Source organism: Camponotus floridanus, unplaced genomic scaffold (assembly GCF_003227725.1).
Source record: "Camponotus floridanus strain SB8 unplaced genomic scaffold, Cflo_v7.5 scaffold16, whole genome shotgun sequence".
In the NCBI taxonomy this organism is placed as follows: domain Eukaryota; kingdom Metazoa; phylum Arthropoda; class Insecta; order Hymenoptera; family Formicidae; genus Camponotus; species Camponotus floridanus.
The window spans coordinates 242,364-262,850 of NW_020229281.1; the positions used below are offsets into that span (position 1 = coordinate 242,364).

Sequence of the window (20,487 nt, forward strand, 5' to 3'; positions counted from 1 at the left end):
CTGCCAATGTGTGAGAATTATTTTCAAATGCAAGCCATTTTAATACGTTTTAAAATGGTTAATGGTTGCATAGCAATCAAAGGATATTGTATAATTGTAAAAATATTCTAGAATTACATATACGTGTGTCATTTATGTCGCATGTTGTGAAATATGTACAAGATCGTTTTTATTTAATTCGGCTGAACTTAATAAAGTGCTTGGTCCACGAGATTCGAAATTCAAAATTCAGAAAATTCAGAATTTTTTAAGAAAGAGGATATTTTATCATATATTTTAAATATACGAATGCTCAAGTGTGCGTGTGCGCGCAAGCGTGCATATGTGTGTGTGTGTGTGCTACATATGTGCGTCTCGTTCTTATTATATATTTATATGTTACATGCCTACAAGATCTGTTCTATGCAGAATCTATCAAATTTGTCAAACATCTGTTCGCAACAAATTACTCAAGTGCTCATTTATATACGTTCCATTCTTCGTAAGGAAACGGTAAATGTTTGAGACACATATATACATTATTCTTAGTTTTAGATGAAACAGGATCTAAACAGGATTTGAATATCTCTCGCACTAGCCCATCTGAAAGAGATAATTAAAAATATATTTTGTACTTGCGTAAACTAGCAAACTATTTTCCAGTATTTATAAGATTCTTAAAAAAGCTTTGATATATCTTCTTCCCCTTTTATTTCACATGGTGATGAAATACGTTCCGTGATTTAGCAGCCATGAATGTGACTGTGATCTAGAAAAAACAGAAGTAAAGTAAAAGTGGCAGCTACTCTACCGACTATTTCTTCACCACATAACTTCCTGCGCGTGTTTCTCCCCTTCCTCTTTTTTCCTCGATGTATAAACGAATATGCACTAAAAAAATCGAGCGCTCTTCTCTTTACACTATTCATTTTTTTATTATTTGCGTTAGACGTACTTTTATTATGCTTTATAGTCGCAATACATTTAATATTCATTATTCTATTATTTTTCTTGTTTCATTTTAAAATATTTTTAAAACTGTTATGTAATTATATATATATATCTCTCTCTCAGTCAAGATTAATGTTATGGAAAATATTAGCATACAAAAGTAAAATAATATAGAAGTCGAAGAAACAATGACTCTCTATATGTAACTGTGCAGTAAAGAAACTTCACATCGACACATTGTACGCGATGTATACGTGCATATAAACGCGTGTGGAGTATATATTTCATTACATGTGTAATATATATACACACACAAATATACATATATATATATAAATGTATAAAAAATTATTAAACGCAATCGCATATATATGACATCATAGCATATATTATATGTATTATAAAAAACATATATATGTGTATATGTGTATATATATATATATATATATATATATATATATATATATATTTGGCTGAAGCATTAAAATCTGCACCAATCCAATAAGATAGATAATCCGCTCTTTAAATCCTCAGGCGTGATTGACCGAAACTTCTTGTGTGTATAATTCTTTTCAATGTTGCAAAGCAATATACATGTATGTATATTCTCAAATATAAATTTGTATGGATATACTAGTAAAAAAGTTCTATAGAATTGCGTTGAATTATGTTGAAAAGTATAATATATACATATTGCGTGTTGATATGTTCAATATCTAATAATCTCGATATACTTGCGCGAGACGTATAGAGATATATCATAGATAGATACGAGATTATATTAAAGAGAAATTATCTCTCGAAAGGATTTTTTTTCATATTAAGCAATTGTTTATTTAATGATTTTACCATTGTGCCTGTATCAATATCTCGGAATATTATTCATAAAGATTGTTTCGGCATATACACTGTATGAATATGTACGAATACGTTTTGTGCGGATAAATCGATGACGATTGGCAGATTTTAACACTGACGCCTTTACACACGAGAACCAGTTGTTGGACCAAATTATCGGCGCTCGGCCGTTTTGATGTAGAGATGCGTTTACTTTTTCTAGAGAATAATTCGCGAGAAAAGAGCAAAAAGTGAAGATGAGAAAAAATTAATCGCACGACACTGTGACATTTACGTTACGGCGAAAAAATTTGATTGATACATTTATTTCAAAATTGATCATAGTAATGTTTCATTTATAATTGTATTCAACATGAAATTGAATTTCACGTTTGATTAATAGAAATAAGTTTATTGTATAAAAAATAGATTTATAATCTCTTTGATAAAAATTCGAAAAGCTTGTGGAAAAATCGATACATTTTTATTAAAAATTAATTTTTCTCGCATATATAAATTAATTCCTTGGCATAATTGTATAATGTCACATTGTCAACTTTCTTCTCGAACATTTCCATATTTCTCGCATTCTATAATTTCGCATTAAAGTTATATCTCTGCTCACAGTAATAAGTCATAAGCAGTACATATTACGACCGATGTGTGTGAAATTGGACAAAATTATTATTACATTATTTTAGCGAGAGGCACATTGCTACAAACAGTGATAATTTACTCTATGAAATGTGTAATTATATAAAAAAAATTTGCTCGTAACAATGTAAAGTATATTTTATTATAAGATAGAAAGAGCACACAGTGGTGAATTATCCAACGCCTGGCCAAAGTATTATTATTAATGATATAACATACATTGCAATTAGTTTTATAGAGTTGGCATGTGCTTTTTTCTGATAAATATATATAATTATGGACAGAAAGAAATGATAACTTGTTAGCCAAGCGCGTTAAAAAGTAATTTTTTTCCTTTTGTTTTTATATATACACTGAAGTGCATTATTCTTGGGAAGATACTTTAATGGCCTCTGTACATTAGTATTAATGATACTGACATAATTGTATAAACAAAAAGCAAGAGATTCTTAGAGCACATTATTGATTTCAGATATAAAAACATATGAAATATACGAAAAAAATATTCTTCATCAAATGTATAAATATTACAGAATCATATATATTATATACTGATGTCTGATTATGAAATATTGAACAAGTGTTATCAAATAAAATGTTGTAATCTGTGTTGACAATCGCCAAATGTTCTAAGCTTAACATGATCGTTAAGAGATACATGCCTGTTTGAGCGATAAAGGTTTTCAATATTTGGGGACAAAAATTGCCAAATATCCAAACAATATTTGTCTCCAGATACAATTGGCCAGAAGAAATTTTTTTTCATGGCCGAGGAGAAGAGGTATATAATGAGATACATGAAGAGATCTTGATATTGAGAAAAATTGAAAGCATTTGTGTATATATTTTCTTAACTGATCATTACATCTATGCGATTTAATTAGATCGCAATGGATTTAAAAAAAATGCAATTTAAGAATGCAATAAATAAGATCTGTAGATAGACAGTCCTACTTGCTTCATTGCCATATTTAATAGTCGTAGTCGTACTATTTTACTTTGATACATTTTCCTTTTGCTTTTTCTGTTTTTTCGTTTCAATCTCGTCAATCGGCGCAGGTTTTACAAACGGAATCTCGCTTTCGTATTTGGAGGGCATGTATTCCGCCAGTATTTTTGGCACCCTGATGCCAGTTTCTGTTTGATGTACTTCTAAAATTGCACAAATTACGCGTGTTACTGCGCACATTGTCGCGTTCAACATATGAACATAATCCGTCGTAGCGTTCATTTTTTTGGTTTGACCATATCTATGGATTAAACAAGTTTTATAAAATTCTTATATATTAATTATTATTAGCAATTTATATATTATTTAATACACTAACCTTACTAGTAATCTTCTTGCTTGGTAATCCAAGCAGTTACTGCACGATACGAGTTCACGGAATGCACCAGATCCAGGAAACCAGGCCTCCAGATCCAGCTTCTTGGAAGCTGCATGATTCAATGCACCAGATACAATATTAACTATGCGATAAGGAATTTCTAAGGCCTGATAAAATTCTTCCGCATTGGAAATCATTTCTTCCATCATCTCCCAAGATTTATTATTGTAAGGTGAGGTAAGACAAAACTGTTCTACCTATAAATAACAAAATAATGAACATGTATATGTATATACTATGTATTATGTTTTATTTAATGCAAGTAATTAATTCTCTTTAGCCCCAAGTACCTTTTCAAATTGATGTACCCTAAAAATACCTCTAGTATCTCGTCCATGAGAACCAACTTCTTGTCTGAAGCAAGTAGAGATACCGGCATATTTTATCGGTAAAACATTTTCAGCTATCCATTCACCTCTATGAAAAGCTGCTATTGGCTGTTCCGAGGTAGCAATGAGATATTTTTCCTCCATTTCCTTGTCCTCGTTACGTTCGCTACCTTTACCAATGACCTAATAGGAAAAAAATTATAATTATAATTGTAATTAAAATCTTTATATAAAAACACAAGTACCTTGTATAATTCCTCATCAAACTGAGAAAGTTGCGCTACTTCTTGCATCGCATCTTTTCGCATAATAAATGGAGCATAAAGAGGTACGTAATCTCTTTTAAATAATTTTCTTAACGCTAATTGTATTAATGCTTGTTGCAGAAACACTGCCGGTCCAGTAAGGAAGTAACCTCGTCCACCGGACACTCCTGTTCCACGTTCACCATCCATTCCAGCAATCATATGAATCAAATCGACATGAGAGTATGTTTTCCTCTCGGTGCAATCCCCCCAAGTTCTTTCTACCTAAGATAAGACGTTAAAATTAAAAAACAATTTTATATAGTTAAAATTAAATATATATAATTCAAATAAGAGACATTCATCGATAAGAGACATTAATCATACTTTGTTCTCTTCCTCGTCATTGCTAACAGGTACAGATTCGTGTAGATGATTTCCTACTTCTCTAAGAGCATTATTCCTTTCTAATTCAGTCGTTTTCAGACTTTCGTCGTTTTTCTGTATTGCATCATCAATGAGACTACGTATCTTCTTGATCTGCACCACTGTCAATGTTTTCAGACTTTCGGAGGTCAAATCAGCCAGATTATCAGAGATTGCTCGAGGTACATCGTCGACATCACCAAGTGGCTCCTTCTTCTTCATTTTCTCGCCAATCTCCTTGCTACACAAGTTTTTGAGCTTATTAAAATTATCGGCGCAATGCCGCAGCTGTCGCCAACGTTTATCCTTTTCGATCACGGTATCCACCAGCTGCACATCTTTGAAACGTTTCCTCTGGTTCTCCCGGATCTTCTCCGGATCGAAACCCTTGTCTTTGCGGAAAAGGTCCAGATCCAAAACCATTGTTCACGGTTTTCGGTCAAATAAATAGGGTCTTGGACACGTGGAGGCACGTGTTAAAGCCGGTTATCTTCGGAGTCGAACTGTCAATGAGGATACGAGATACGAGAAAAGATCGCGTGAGAAAACCCCCACCGGCGAGACTTTCTGCGCATGTGCGAATACGTCATTGCCCCACGTGACTAATCTCGATCCCGATGCTTGTGCAGCCGAGTGTAATCAGTGTGGAAGCATGCGGAATAATGTGAGAAAATCAGAGAGCGCGAGAAAATCACGGGACAAATTCCACCAATGGATCTTTATACATGTATGTACGAGTGACATCGCTGTTCATCTCTGTCAGTTTCGGAAGAAAATATTTAAATACCGTGCGGCGCTCGAACTTTGATTACGTTTTGCTTGACGAACGCAAGACTCTAGCAATATTCTTTCTTGACGTCATAGAGGTAAGGTGATAGAATAATATTTTTCGTTTCGATAAACTTGTAACTCCTATCTGTTCAAGCGTACCGATTGGCTACTGTTGTATAAAACTGTAGAATCCTAGAAATTTTTTACATAATTGAAACAATCAAGATTTGCGAGTTTAAATTCTTGCTGTTTGAATTTTTAGATGTTAAATTTGAAGGATTTACGATTCTTAGAATCGCAATTCTTGACATTTAAATTATATAGAATTCTCTATCTATTTAAGCCTCAAATTTACGCGATTATTCTCTATTATTATGTGCATATATGTATTCGACATATATGTATCGATTATTGAAAATTTATACTGTCACTACTCGCAAAAACTTGTCAGTCTTCTAGTTCAGTATTCTAGTTTCTAAAGATTGATAAAAAATTGAAAAAAATATTATCAGGTAAGAAGGAGGCGGCATATCATATTTAAAATTTAAAGAATTGTCAATTTCAAGAATTTCTAACATTTCTTAATCTTGATGCGCGAACAGACAGATTGATTACCGATGCGCGCGCATCGACGCGACGATTCAAATTCAATACGAATCATGGGAAAGGTATAGCATCGTAATCGTGATACGCGATACGCGGCGTCCTTAGTACAAACGCGTTCGTCGTTTCGCGAGTGTCGTCGTTACGCGAATCTTCCTCGGTTCGAATTTCGGCGAATAGTCATGATGTTCTCCTGTTTTCCAATTTAAACTTACGAGGGAACGCGCGTATAATCGGTGTAAGTAGTTGTGGAAAATCGAGACGTTATATAGAGATATTTTTTAATTATATACATAATATTCAAAGTATATAGATATTTAAAATGTAGGAGAATTTCTTTATTTTGTATACAAATTCTTTGACGAAGCTGTCAAGTATAAATCCTCAGTGAGGATTTTTCTTGAATGAATCAAAGCCTAACTAATATATATTTAATTAATTGAGACTCTTAATTAGTCAAAAATTACGCCTGCAGAAAGAGGCGTGTAATTTTTCTCTGAGAGATAAAATGTTCTAATCACAAAAAATTTATACATACATATATATACACACACACACACACACACACACACACACACACACACAATATACATAATATAATACAAGTACATATTTAACTATACATACAGTACACGGTATTTATATACAATATATCAATAATTTTCTGTAATTAAGAAATTATTTCAAAAAAATGTACACACGTATAGACAAAATTCTGTTTGTTACTCGTTTTTTCCTAAGAATGATTATAGCAAATTCTGATTGAATCAAACTTTAGGTTTTACTCGGTCAAGAGGTCACTGCATATCACCCTCTGATCTAAATTCTCCTATATATATATATATATATATATATATATATATATATATATATATATACTCAATCACGCACATATTATATTATACATTAGAAAAGTTAGACAATTGATTCACATACTATTATTCCTCAAAGTGAAAAATTATAGCAACTAAAATCATAAAGGCGAAAATGGATTGAATAAAGGGAAAAGTTTTTCTCTCATAAAATTGTTAAAATATTTAACTTAATTTTCAAAATATATTTATTCTCTTACTAATCACATAAATTATTTAGCTCTGAAATATTTTTCTGGATATGTATAAGAAAGCTTAATCGTAGATAAATTCAAGTTAACATTGAATCGTGCAGTTATATTGATTTTAATTAATCAGTTAATAAAACGATCAAAAGAGAAATATTAAATGTAAATACAATATAAATTTCAAGCAATCTGTTTTTATACAATGTTTTTCTCTAGCAAAAATATACTTAATAATTTAAATGTTAATATGTCGCATAGAGAAACATGATTTATATAAATTGGAAAAATAATTTCGGAGTTAAACATCTCCCTTTGAATATTTCGATGTTTATCTGGATCCATGAATATAGATATATCCAATTATACGTTATATGAATAATATATTTACGCATTGATAAAAATGCGATGTGTCATGAGCCAGACAATTCAAGGTCAGCTCACCTACGAAGGTTGACTGTAAGAATAGAATATTTGACAAAAAGCTTTCCAAGTTCCAATAATTTGATAATAATTTTCGTATTTTATTTATGAGATAAATGATGGATTGCATATTGATAGTTTTCATCATTGATTATTCTCTTCATTCTATTGTAAGCTCAGAACTGGATATTTATTTGTTATGTGCATGTCTTTTTTATTATATAATATATATATATATATATATATATATATATATATATATATATACAGAATACATCATTAACACACAATTCTCGTACTCCCAAAATTTTACAAATATATATATATATATATATATATTTTTTTTTTATCTTTCATATTTATATTAGATTCTCTGAATTCATGTAATTTTAATATAAAAATAGAATGTATTGGAGAGAAAACATTGCAAATGAATGCATCGTATACTGAAGCAATAGCATAACATTAATTGCATAATGCATTAATGTATTTGAATGTCTCAAAAATAGAAAGAATTATACAAATTTGATGGAGAAAAATTACGAAGAAAAATCAATGATTATGTTATTTTTTCTAAAAATGAATCACAAACACATATCTATTTATTTCATAAAAACTAATTTTAATTACACTATTACTAGTTTGATTAAAACTAATTCTAATTACACTACATACACACACACACACACACACACACACACACACACACATATTTCTTGATTATATACGTATATATCAGGTTTCATTGTTATTTTTTAATTTTTTTTTTATTTATTTCATTGATTTGAAAAATAAAAAGAGATAACGTAATATACGTTTTAAATTGCCAATCAAATAATGAATCATATAAAAATATATCTTGTGATGAATGCCCTATAACTTTTATTAATTAAAATATTATATATATATATATATATATATATATATATATATATATACATACGTACATTATATTTTACTTTAAATTACATTTAGAAGCATTGTTTCATTCCCCTTACCTTATATAATTATTATTCATTTTTTTTGTATTTTCGGGATTACGCGTTATTTATCTTTTGTATTATACATAAAATGAAATAATGATGTAAATCAATAGCAATCATATAATATTCTTTATATAACGTAAAATTTTAGATTTTGCTCTTTGCATAAAGAAAGATATTATAACAAAATAATTGTGACTTGCCCTCATATTAAGTATTTTTATTGTTGTATCTTAAAAATATAAGAAAGATATAACTTTACATTAGCGAATAACATATATGATATTCTTCATTTCCAGATGTCCGAATCCGTAAAAGTGGCAGTAAGATGTCGGCCTATATCCAACAAGGAATTACAGCAAGGATGTCAAGTATGTTGTACTATGATGAAATAGTATTGTTTATCAATACATTATTACATAGTATTAATATTACAAAATTTAAATCTTAATTTTAACATTTACTAATATTAAATAATGTTAAAAAAGTAAATATCTGTAAATATCAGGATCTATTCCACATATATGATGTGCGTATTTAAAGAAAAATAATGAAATTATATATACCAAATAATTGTATTTTATTTTATGGCAAAAAATTCAAAATTTAGTGATAAAATAATTAATAATAAATATTAGCAATTAATATCAAAAGATCAACTGCAGTATTTTAGTCAAGAGTATTAAATTAAAACAAAAATTTGGTTTGCTTACATTGAGTTGGTAAAGTAAGTTTGATTTTCTTTGATACAGCTTTACAATATTCTTGAAGAGAAAATAAATTCTTCTTTCGAGTATCTACGATCATCTCATGATAATGAGATTTTCTAACATTTGTGATGAGTATATTTTAAGATTATTATCAAGAATATATTCTTTGTTAAAGAAAATTATTACTTAAAAAAAGAAAAATAAACTGAGTAATTGCTTTGTTGACAGTAGAATGATATTTTTCTCTGTATGTGCACTTTTGTACAATGTATATACGTATGGAACGTGCGTGCGTGCGTGCGGTGCGCGCGCACGCGCATACACATGTCTATATTATTGTATTAAGTTATAGACCTATTAGATAATTACTTTTTTCATTTGGTTTATTTCCGATCTGAAAACTCACTCAAAAAGCGACATTGCTATATATCGAGCGCGTTGTAGCCTAGCGACCGTATCAAAACATGCGCGCGTGTGTTACGCATGCAGATGTTGCACTTTCTACTTCAATGAGACATCAGATCGCGATAGATTCTTTGTGCTTATCATAGATTTTGCTCGATTTAGGCATACTTATTTAATTAAATCTCATTTTAGAAAAAATCACATACCTTCTATTTTCTTTTTTCAAAATAATTTCTTACTGTATATATTTCTTCTGTAAATATATTTTTAGATATAATTATATACTTTTTATCATATGTGTATGTTATATACATATGTATTTATATATCAGATATTTAAATATAAATATACATATACAGAAAAGAAAGAGATAAAATTATGCTGCAATTTTAAATACAATTCTGTATTTTGTAGTACATTTTATTATACTTTAATATTTATGTTGGATCGAATAAAATTTATATTTTTCCGATAATTAAATTAAATGAATCATTTTATATAATATTTGATTTTCAAAAAAACAAATTTAAAAATTACTAAGTTTTATTAACTATCATACTATTGTATGCGAGTCAATGCATGCAATACAGATAGCATCGCATTTACAGGAGTTTATCGATGGCGTGTAGAATATGTGCCAAATCGATAGTACACCAAGTCACTCTTTACCATCTTTCCTGTAAATGACGACACATGTGCTACTTTATACACATATATACATACTCTCACATATACGTGTATCGTATATGCCATCAATCTATACTTCTTGTTTCTAGTCATATGACAACTCACGCGAAGAGAGTTTTGCGTGCTTTAAACTTGAATAATTTTGAATCTCTGGGATTCGAATAAAATTTATATTTCATGAAAATTATTATAATGAGGAAATTCTTTAATTGAGATTGTTCCCAGATTGTTTAATTGAAGCATCTTTTGAAGAAATTTCACTCATTTTCAAAAACATTTAATTCCATAATTTAATTAATTCAATGTTTTCTTCAAATTTGAATTTGGGGAAATAAATTTTCATTCGAAAAAATTTTGATTAAAAAATACAGAAATATTTTACATATTACAAGTTATTATATATATATATATATATATATATATATATATATGTGTATGTTTGTATACATATAAATGTCACAAAATTCTGTATGAAAAATTTACAATTTAAAAATTATTTTTTTATATTAAAATATTAATACAAAAAATATTAAAATATAAGATTCCATTCTCCATCATAATTTACAACATTTTATATGTTCTATATAATATACATAGATAGAAATATAACAATATATAGAATATAATAATTAATTGTATTTACCTTACTATATTTAACTTATGTAAATATTTTCTGAGAAAAAAAAGAATTCAAATTTTATTTAAAGCACGTCACGGAATGTGGGGATAACGAATGGAGATAGATAGCATGTTCGTGCACAGTGTCCTCGCAAATCGCTAAATAGTTTATGTATCGATGTACGTAATCCACATTACCGTAATTTACCTACAGCTTACCTATGTATATCAAAGCGAAGCAAAGTCGCTTTCCGACAAAAGAAGACAATGCACACATATCTAACGTTCTTATCATAGGTGCTAAAATGTTACATCGCACTCCACTTGCATTTTGCAATCGCTCAACTTTTTAACTTAACTTAATTTAATTTAAATTATCGTGAGATAAACTTGACAAAATGTCCGAAAAATGAGATTATCAAGAACACTTGTGGGAATATTTGAAAATATGTTCGAATTTTATATATATATATATATATACCGGACAAAACGTATTGTTATATATATATATATATATATCATTAACAACTTTGAAAACTGTCAAAAATATATGCGCAATATTGAAAAAGATATACATAATTGAAAAAGATGACTATTTTTAAGAATCAAAATGTAATTTCTGTTATTAATTGTTAAAATTTTTAATATTTTAATTATATTAAAGTATAAAATAACCAAAAAATATATAATTTAGTAATATTAATATATGTTTTTGTTCATTAAGATTAAAGTAACGACTTGCTTGTTTCTATAAGTTAAGTGGTGCAATACGTTTTGTCCGGTATTGTACACGTATGTATATTACATAAGAAGTGCAACTCTTTAACAAATCGTTTATTGCAATTTTATAACCATATACAAGCGATTATAGGTCGACATATATAATTCTGTCCCAGTTTCACAGTCAGTAATATTCAATCCTATACACGTGGTTTTATATCTGTGTAACTATCTCTTCGCAGAATTTGCCGCATTTGTGAGTCATTGTAGTTTATTATCGAACAATTATTATCAAATATATTTTTCACTATTATGTACAACAGTTTTTTTGAATGGATTTTACACAATAGTTTTACTTTGAATTATTTCTTGTATTGAAATCATCCCTTATATTAGCATTAATTCGTATTATTATCATATTAATATTTTATCATCTATAGAAATATTTTATTTAAAATTTTGTTATGTAACTTCTTTTTTAGTATAATATTAAAAATATTTCTATTTTTCTGCCATTTATATATTAATGCCATTTTATGATTAATTTATTAAATATATATCCATATATAAAGAATAATGAATAAACGAATAAATGTTTATATTCTTATATTTGAAATAATTATAAAATATCATTTAAAAAATTATAATTTTTTTTCTTCCTATCGTGTAAAAGATAACTTTTCATAAAATTCTATAAAAAATTATTCTGTATTAAACTTCTAGAAAATAATCGACCACTAACGCGGACAATAGAGAAATATCGATTGTGCTATTATAATTGATTTTTATCATATATACATATTTATTTTTCACTATCATATTTGTCGTAGAACGTCGTGACAATCGATTCGCTGACAAAATCTTGCACTCTGGAAAGTTGTGGCGGTGGAAGTGGAAAAATTTACCAATTTGATGCTGCGTTTAGTCCATCTGCTTCGACGGAATCGGTTTATGAAAATGTGGGTTCGGTTATTGTCGAAGCTGTCTTGGAGGGTTATAATGGTACCGTGTTTGCTTATGGACAAACTGGTTGCGGAAAATCATTTACTATGCGAGGATTCATCGAACGAGCGTTGGAACATTTGTTTGAGGCGACTTCCACTGCTAGTTCGGAGACAAGGTATTATATATTACAATTTTTCTCTACCATTGAATCAATTTTTACCAACAAAAAGAATATATATGTATATATATATATATATATATATATATATATTTATTTATTTATTTATTTGTTATCAACAATTTTTATTTTAATAATTCTTCTCGTTTATTTCTTATGATACTAATGTCAGATTATATATATATATATATATATATATATATATAATATTATATAATATTTGATTTTTAATTGAATTATTTTAAGTATTGCATGTATGTAATGCAGTAGAAATGTTTACAATTTTATTTCTTATGTTTTTCTCTTGTTTAACTTTCTTTATACTTGTTAATAGATAGATAAATATAAGAGAAAAACTTGAGGAATAAAATTGTAAACATTTCTACTGCATTACACACATGTAATACTTAAAATATAAATTCAATTAAAAATCAAGCATTTTTAAAAATTACATTTTTATTATATTTCTTCAAAACTTTTTAAATCTTAAAAAGTTCTAATTATATTTTCTATGTTTAGATACTTAGCGTTGCTGAGCTATCTTGAGATCTACAATGAGCGATTGCGAGATCTATTACAAGACGATACCGGGGAAACTCTGACTCTGAAAGAGGACCCGACAAAAGGCACTTATGTCGCAGGTGGTTTGCGCGAAGTTACCGTCAAAGATGCAACCGAATGTGCCGCGTTGGTTCAACAAGGCGATCAAAGAAGAGCAGCAGCCGCGACGAAAATGAATGCTGCCAGTTCGAGAAGTCATGCAGTTTTAACTCTATCACTCGAAGCAATTGCCATTAATGATGATGATAAACGCGGCAATGCTATCAGAAGGGGACGACTGCATTTAGTCGATCTTGCAGGATCTGAAAGACAAGCTAGAACTGGAGCTACAGGTGATCGTTTGAAGGAAGCTGCCAGTATCAATTTGAGTTTGTCAGCATTGGGGAATGTCATTAGTGCATTGGCTGCCGGAAATGGAAGACATGTTCCTTATAGGTATAAAATAAGATTATTTTTTCTTATGTATAAATCTTTATGCTAATCCTTTTAATCATTTCAATTATTTTGATTAAAATGTAATCAAATATAATTAAAATGACACAAAATTAGATTTAAGAAAATGATACAAAATTAGATTTAAAAAAATCAGATAATATAGAAAATCCTATAAGGAAGATTCAATTTAAAACTTGTCTTTCATCACATTTATATTATATTTTATCATTAAATTAAATATCTTTAAATTTATCATTAAATAAATATCTTTAAATTATTTTTTTATATATTAATCTAAAAAAATAATAATATTAAATATATTATATATTATATATATAATTTTTCCACAGATTTCATTGATTTATTATTTATTGTTAAAAAATAGATAAATATAATAGAAAATAGTTATATATTGTATAAATTACTAGAAATAAATAATTCAAAACATTACGAATAAAAAAATATTCTTTAGAGATAGCAAGCTGACGAGACTATTACGAGATAGTCTAGGAGGAAATGCCAGAACTCTGATGATTGCCTGTATAAGTCCAAGCGACATTGATGCTGAAGAAACTCTCAGTACTTTGCGCTATGCTGCCCGAGCTCGTTGTATTAAGAATAAACCCATTGTTAATGAAGATCCCAAAGACGCTCTTCTTAGGCAGTATCAGTTGGAACTTCAACGTTTGAGAAAATTACTTGATTCTAGTGATCAATTAAATGTTGGATCGGACTTCCAGAAAGATATAGAAGAAGAGGGAGAAAGTTTGAAGGAGAATCAATATGCCGAAGAGGTGATAAAATAATTTTATAAATTTTTCATTTGTCCTCATCATTTATAATTTTAGAAGTATATAAATTCTCTTTTAATAATTTTAAAAAATCTTTTCTTATCACTATTTGTTACATTATTCGTTTTTTATGTTAATATTACATATTATTCTATTGTATATAATATTATGTATATACTTTTTTCTTTATAAATTTTATGTTATTCTATGACAGAATTTAAATATTTTTAAAATTTTATCTGAAAATGTAATTAAGTGATGCAGTTATATTATCGTTAACATAAATTATATAATAATATAATGTAACTATAAATAAATATAATATAACTATATAAACAATAAATATTATATAATTATAAATTGTATTATAAATATAATAATAAAAGAAAAATATAAATTAAGGTGGAGAAGCTGAGGAAAGAATGCGAAAACTCAAATTTATCAGCTCAAAAGCTAAAAGAAGAGTTAGAAGCCCTAAAATCTCGATATGAATCGGGATTAAATGTGACGAACAATGTCGACAAGATTGAAAATCTGAATCAAGGGGATCAAGAAATGGATGAATCAGATAAGGAACGAATAGAAAGAAGAAGAAAGAAGAGAGAAGCAGCTTTGCAAGATGTATTAAAAAGATTGGAAAAACTGACGATTGGCGGAGAAGAGATCGGGAATATAGAATTGAAGAGGAGAAGAGAGAAAAGGAGGAAGAAGCTAGAAGTTCTTGTAGGGGCATTGGAAGCTAACGATGCCAATGGTAGTGTCTTCCAAGTATATGGTCAACTCAGGTTCGTAGATTCTCTACGCGTTATTATTTGATGCTTACTTGGAATCGAACAAGAAAAATTAAATACTTTTTCAATTATATTTAAGATTTAATCTATTAATAATATAATATGTACAATTTTATATGTTTAAAATAACAGATCGACCGAGGATGCGCTGAAAAGGATGGCGAAGCGAGTGAAACAATTAGAAGCTGAAGCGACGGATCTCCAGGCATCTTGGGATGCTGAGCGTCGTGAACTTCTTCGAAGAGAATTATTGACATCTCAAGTATGCGATCTTATGATACCCTATCTTCGTCCAGGTTGCCCGTTTCGAGATATTGCGGCGATAAGGGCGGCAGCAACCTGGTGTGATGAATTAGGACGATGGCGATTGCCAGATGTGTCTCCCCATATTCCTCTACCTCCAGCCGCTCCTGTAACGCGAGGGGATGTTCTTCATTCGACTGGAATTTCCTCGAAGGCGGATCTCAATAATAATAGTAATAATAGCGGTAATAATGATGAAGATGAGAGTGATCAAGATAATGATAACGAAGGAAATAGTAAAAGTATGGAGAATAAAAAAGGTTGGGATATCGTGGACACTTATTTCCGAAGGAGTAGAGTAAATACTCTCTTGGCGCACGCGAGAGAAGCAAAAACTTTCGGTGAGTATATATTATGTATTGTCTGTAATAAATATATATATATATATATTTTTTTTTCTTATGTGACACATACACACACACTTACTTTTATTTTATCGTAAGCATCCTATAAAAAAATATTCCGAAATTTCAGTAATTAAATTGGAAATCTCAATAATTAATAAATAAAATATTGGTGTGTGTTTTAAATTTGTCAACATTGTTATACAAAGGTCTTTAATGTGAATAAATAGATAATAATACAACATTCTTAGATTTGTTAGAAAATCTGAAAAAAATGTTTAAAGTTTTTGTTAAGATTTTGTTAATTCGAATTTTCTAACAACTGATAATAATAATAACATGAATATTTCAGAACCGGGGAATCGTTTGAGTAGATCCGGTGGTTCAGAAGACTCGATGCCGATCGCAGGTAGCGGCGGCCATCTGCAATTAAATGCACTGAATTTACAAAGTAGCGCACCGGTACTCGGCGATAGCCCAAATCTTCGCAAATCGACGATTCGCGGGGGCTGGATCCACGATGAACAATCTAATCGACCTATTTACAATACTTTCATCAACACCACGAAGAAGCCTCCTCCAAGGATATTGGAAGCCTTACCCTCGTATCCTCACGATGATATGCCTTCCAAATCACCTGTTCGTCCTGGCAAAGAAGAGTTGAAGTAAGTACATTTAAATAAATGATAATAAAATTTTTTAAGTAGATTTAAATAAATTGATAATTTTTGTTCAATCTGATAATTGTTTGAATTTTTTCTTTAATAGTTCATTAATTTGTTAAAAATTTATTGTAGTTCAAATTTTTAATAAATTGAATAAATTGTACATACAATACTTTTGCTAAATTTTACTTTAAATATTAAATTTAACACTAAATAAAATTATACTTAAAGTAAAATTTCGCAAAAGTATTGCATGTACTATCTATTTAATTTATTAAAAATTTGAATTATAGTAAATTTTATATATTCACTTTTAATGTTAGGATATCTGAGAGAGGAGTACCGCCAAAATTGCTACGCAACAACGATACCTTTTCTTGTCACCATCCGTTCCACGTCGAGCACGCTTGTTCGCCGACTTATTGATGAAGTCATCCTATAGTTAACTTTTAACAAATCATCATATCTTGTGGCTGTGTGTGTTGAAAAACAAGCTAAAGGAAATTGTGTGGGAAATATGTAAGGTATATTAATTTAAAGATACTTTTGAGAGAATAGATAATGAAGAATAATAAAATGAGAATAGATAATAATTTTTTTTTTTAGAAAAAATCAATTTTTATATTTATTAAACAATTAGTCATTAGATTAATTGCATTATATATAAACTATATATAATGCTCCAGATATTAATATAAATAATTCTAAAATGTTTTAAATAGAATTTAATAAAATTTAAAACGAATTTAATAAAATTTGTAATTAAGATTTTTAATCAAACTTATAATATTTTCCTTTTTAATTTTAAACAGAAATATTTAATAATACAAAAAAAAAACGTTAATAATTGACTCGTTCAATTTAGTTTACTGATTCAATGCAATATAATAAATGCAATAATTCTCTCTTTATTCTGTTTTTCTCTTTCCTATTTTTTCGTTTTATACGTAACATCTCAATTTTTGAATGCACAAATAAATAATTTGTTTTCTTAATATGATAAAACATTTTATGTTCACATTTTATGTTTTCTTAATATGATAAAACATTTTATGTTTTATCATATAAGAGAATTAATATAATTTTCCATCAATATAACTATTGATTAATTTGGGCATATTTTATTTCAAAGAAATCTCTTGATATTACATCAGATTCTAACTTTGTTTGACCTTTACATGCTATAAAAAATATACACGCAATATAATCTAGTGAAATCGATCTAAGTATTTCAGTTAATGAATTTCACAACAAGCTGACTTGTAAAAGTCTATTACATCTGTTAAAACACATAAATAAAAATATCACAATAAAATTTTAAACATTATATGTGTTTGTTTTGTGTGACTTTCGGTAATAATATATAAAACTTCAAAATTGCAAATTATGGATTGCTTAAAATAAACTAATAAGTTTTAAAAATCACATTTATATAATAATATTTTAATTAAATTGTATTTATTCTTAAAACTTCAGAAAGAGAAAGACAACAAAATAAAGAAAAAGACAATATAATAATTTTTATTTTACAATAATTCTATTATTTTGAAAGTAAAAGACTTCGGATATTAATAGATATAATATAATTATATATAATTTTTATACATATAATTTATAATTATGTTTACTGTTCAAAAATCTAAACGATCTTTGTGATGTATATAGACCTATATGAAAATCTCTCGCTGAATCGTTTTTTATTAATTTAATCAAACAAAAATCTTCAATGTTACGCAATTACTATCCATTTATTTATCCATCTCTCTTTATATATTTATCTCTATATTATTCAATAACTATGCATGTATTATAAATAATGATTTCTGTTGCTTTCTAGATTCAAGAAGCAGAGGTCAATTCAAAAGAAATGTCAAGGCTGACAACAATGAAAATTAATGAATAATGGATCAAACTTTAATCTGTGAGATGCTGTGCCTTCAATCTGTTACAAAAGATGACTTAATATAATATTCTTCGAACTCTCGCGCTTATTTCAAGTTTATATTAAGAAATAAAGTAAACATTTGAAAAATATATTAAAAGCGCGATTAAATTTTAAATGGATAAAATTTATATTAAAACATCATTAAAAAGAATTTTGTTCAATAGTGATATTTTTATATCTCTCTCATAATAATGTACCTGAGATTTGCCTTTTTTAAAATAAGAAACAAAATATGAATCTATTTGAAGACTGCTATATAGGATGATTCATAAAAAAGCAGTCAGATATTATAGCATCATATATATTACAAATATTACATTAATATTATTTTTGTTAAGAGATTGTATAAATTACAAAATGAAAATAATCGATAGTTTTGCAGATTGTTTATAGTATTCATGATCTTTGGATACATTGTTGAATTATTCAATTTATTATATTGTTGGATATATACAATAGTTGAACCATTGCTGCTGGTTTCTTATGTTGGTCGTTTTTCGTCCTTATGCTTATCAAAAAGGACCAAAATGATAAAAAATAACTAATCTTTACACACAATTGTTTAAAAAGATTGTGTATAAAGAGGTACATACTTATAATAAATAAAGAAATGTATATTCATAAGTATTATAAGAGATACTGTGATCTAATCTGTAATATGTAATATAATACAAAATGTTTGAAAAAAGTTTTAATTAAAAGAATATTTGACGGAAGGAGCCTGACAAAATAATTCCTTTATGACTCATTAACTTGGAGAGTATGTTAAAAAATTATGTATAGGTCATATATTGAATATTACATTATAATTTTCTATTTATATTATTATATTTTATCATTATATATATATATATATATATATATATATATTTATTTATTTATTTATATTTTTTACGTTTTTTATAGTTATATGTGTAATTTGTTATAATGTGGCATACATATATAATGCCATTATTATTACAATATTACATTCGAACCGGCGCATTATATTACCTAAATGCATTTATTCTTTATACACACTATGCATTACGTATTTTATTCTCGAGTTAATAAGGATTATTTTTTACATTGAAATTTATCAAATAAAAAAGACAAAAAAAAGCATGACATTGCATGAACACGTATATTGCACTTTGTACGATTATAATTGATGTATAATAATTGTCTGCAAAAACATCACTTTAAACTTTCGAGAAAACTATTATGTTTCAATATAATAAACAAAATGTTTCAACAAAAGAAGTCAGAAGAAGAGAAACATGACAATTTACGTAATGATAGTTTCCGAATGTGGAGAAATCAATATAATGATATGATTAAATATAGTTATCAAAGCCGTTATAATATTGAAGAACACCCAGCAAACACAGAATATTGCAGCAGATCGTAGTAGATTATATTTATACATTACAATGTTATTTATATATTAATTCCATCTCGAATATTAATTAATAAAACGAATATAATTCAATTACTTTTTATTTTATATTTCCATTTTCTTATTTTTTGATAATTATAGAAGAATGTTGTGGAAAAATAATCCTTATTAATTATGATGTTGATAGAATGTTGTAATATATGTTAAATTAATCACTGTCTTATATATACCCGGCAAACATAGAATATTACAGCAATATTACAACATTGCAGCAACATTGCTGCAATGCTTGCGAGATGTCAGAGCAAAAGATTCCGAGCGAGAGTTCTATGTCACATAAAGGACGATGTCATTGTCTTGCCTTG

General features: G+C 28.0%; 2 protein-coding genes across 4 annotated transcripts; one reads left to right on the top strand and one right to left on the bottom strand.

Moving 5' to 3' along the window:
• Nucleotides 1–2,824: 2,824 nt before the first annotated feature.
• Nucleotides 2,825–5,232, bottom strand: LOC105251197 (serine--tRNA ligase, cytoplasmic). The gene is made up of 5 exons (XM_011257793.3): nucleotides 4,771–5,232; nucleotides 4,384–4,668; nucleotides 4,100–4,321; nucleotides 3,750–4,006; nucleotides 2,825–3,671 (listed from the first exon to the last, which is right to left on the bottom strand). Exons 1-5 carry the CDS (start codon nucleotides 5,230–5,232, stop codon nucleotides 3,416–3,418), a joined length of 1,482 nt encoding a protein of 493 aa, XP_011256095.1. The 3' UTR covers nucleotides 2,825–3,415.
• A 202-nt stretch (nucleotides 5,233–5,434) lies between these two features.
• LOC105251198 (osmotic avoidance abnormal protein 3) lies at nucleotides 5,435–18,815 on the top strand. Of its 3 annotated transcripts, none has more exons than XM_020027515.2 (10): nucleotides 5,435–5,675; nucleotides 8,946–9,017; nucleotides 12,617–12,906; nucleotides 13,429–13,905; nucleotides 14,378–14,699; nucleotides 15,099–15,481; nucleotides 15,620–16,131; nucleotides 16,487–16,799; nucleotides 17,123–17,323; nucleotides 18,637–18,815. In XM_020027515.2, exons 1-9 carry the CDS (start codon nucleotides 5,535–5,537, stop codon nucleotides 17,223–17,225), a joined length of 2,613 nt encoding a protein of 870 aa, XP_019883074.1. In that variant the 5' UTR covers nucleotides 5,435–5,534; the 3' UTR covers nucleotides 17,226–17,323; nucleotides 18,637–18,815. The 3 variants fall into 3 exon arrangements, with proteins under 3 accessions (XP_019883074.1, XP_019883075.1, XP_011256096.1); XM_020027516.2 differs by having other exon boundaries at nucleotides 17,123–17,318; XM_011257794.3 differs by lacking the exon at nucleotides 5,435–5,675 and adding an exon at nucleotides 6,292–6,421.
• Nucleotides 18,816–20,487: the final 1,672 nt, after the last annotated feature.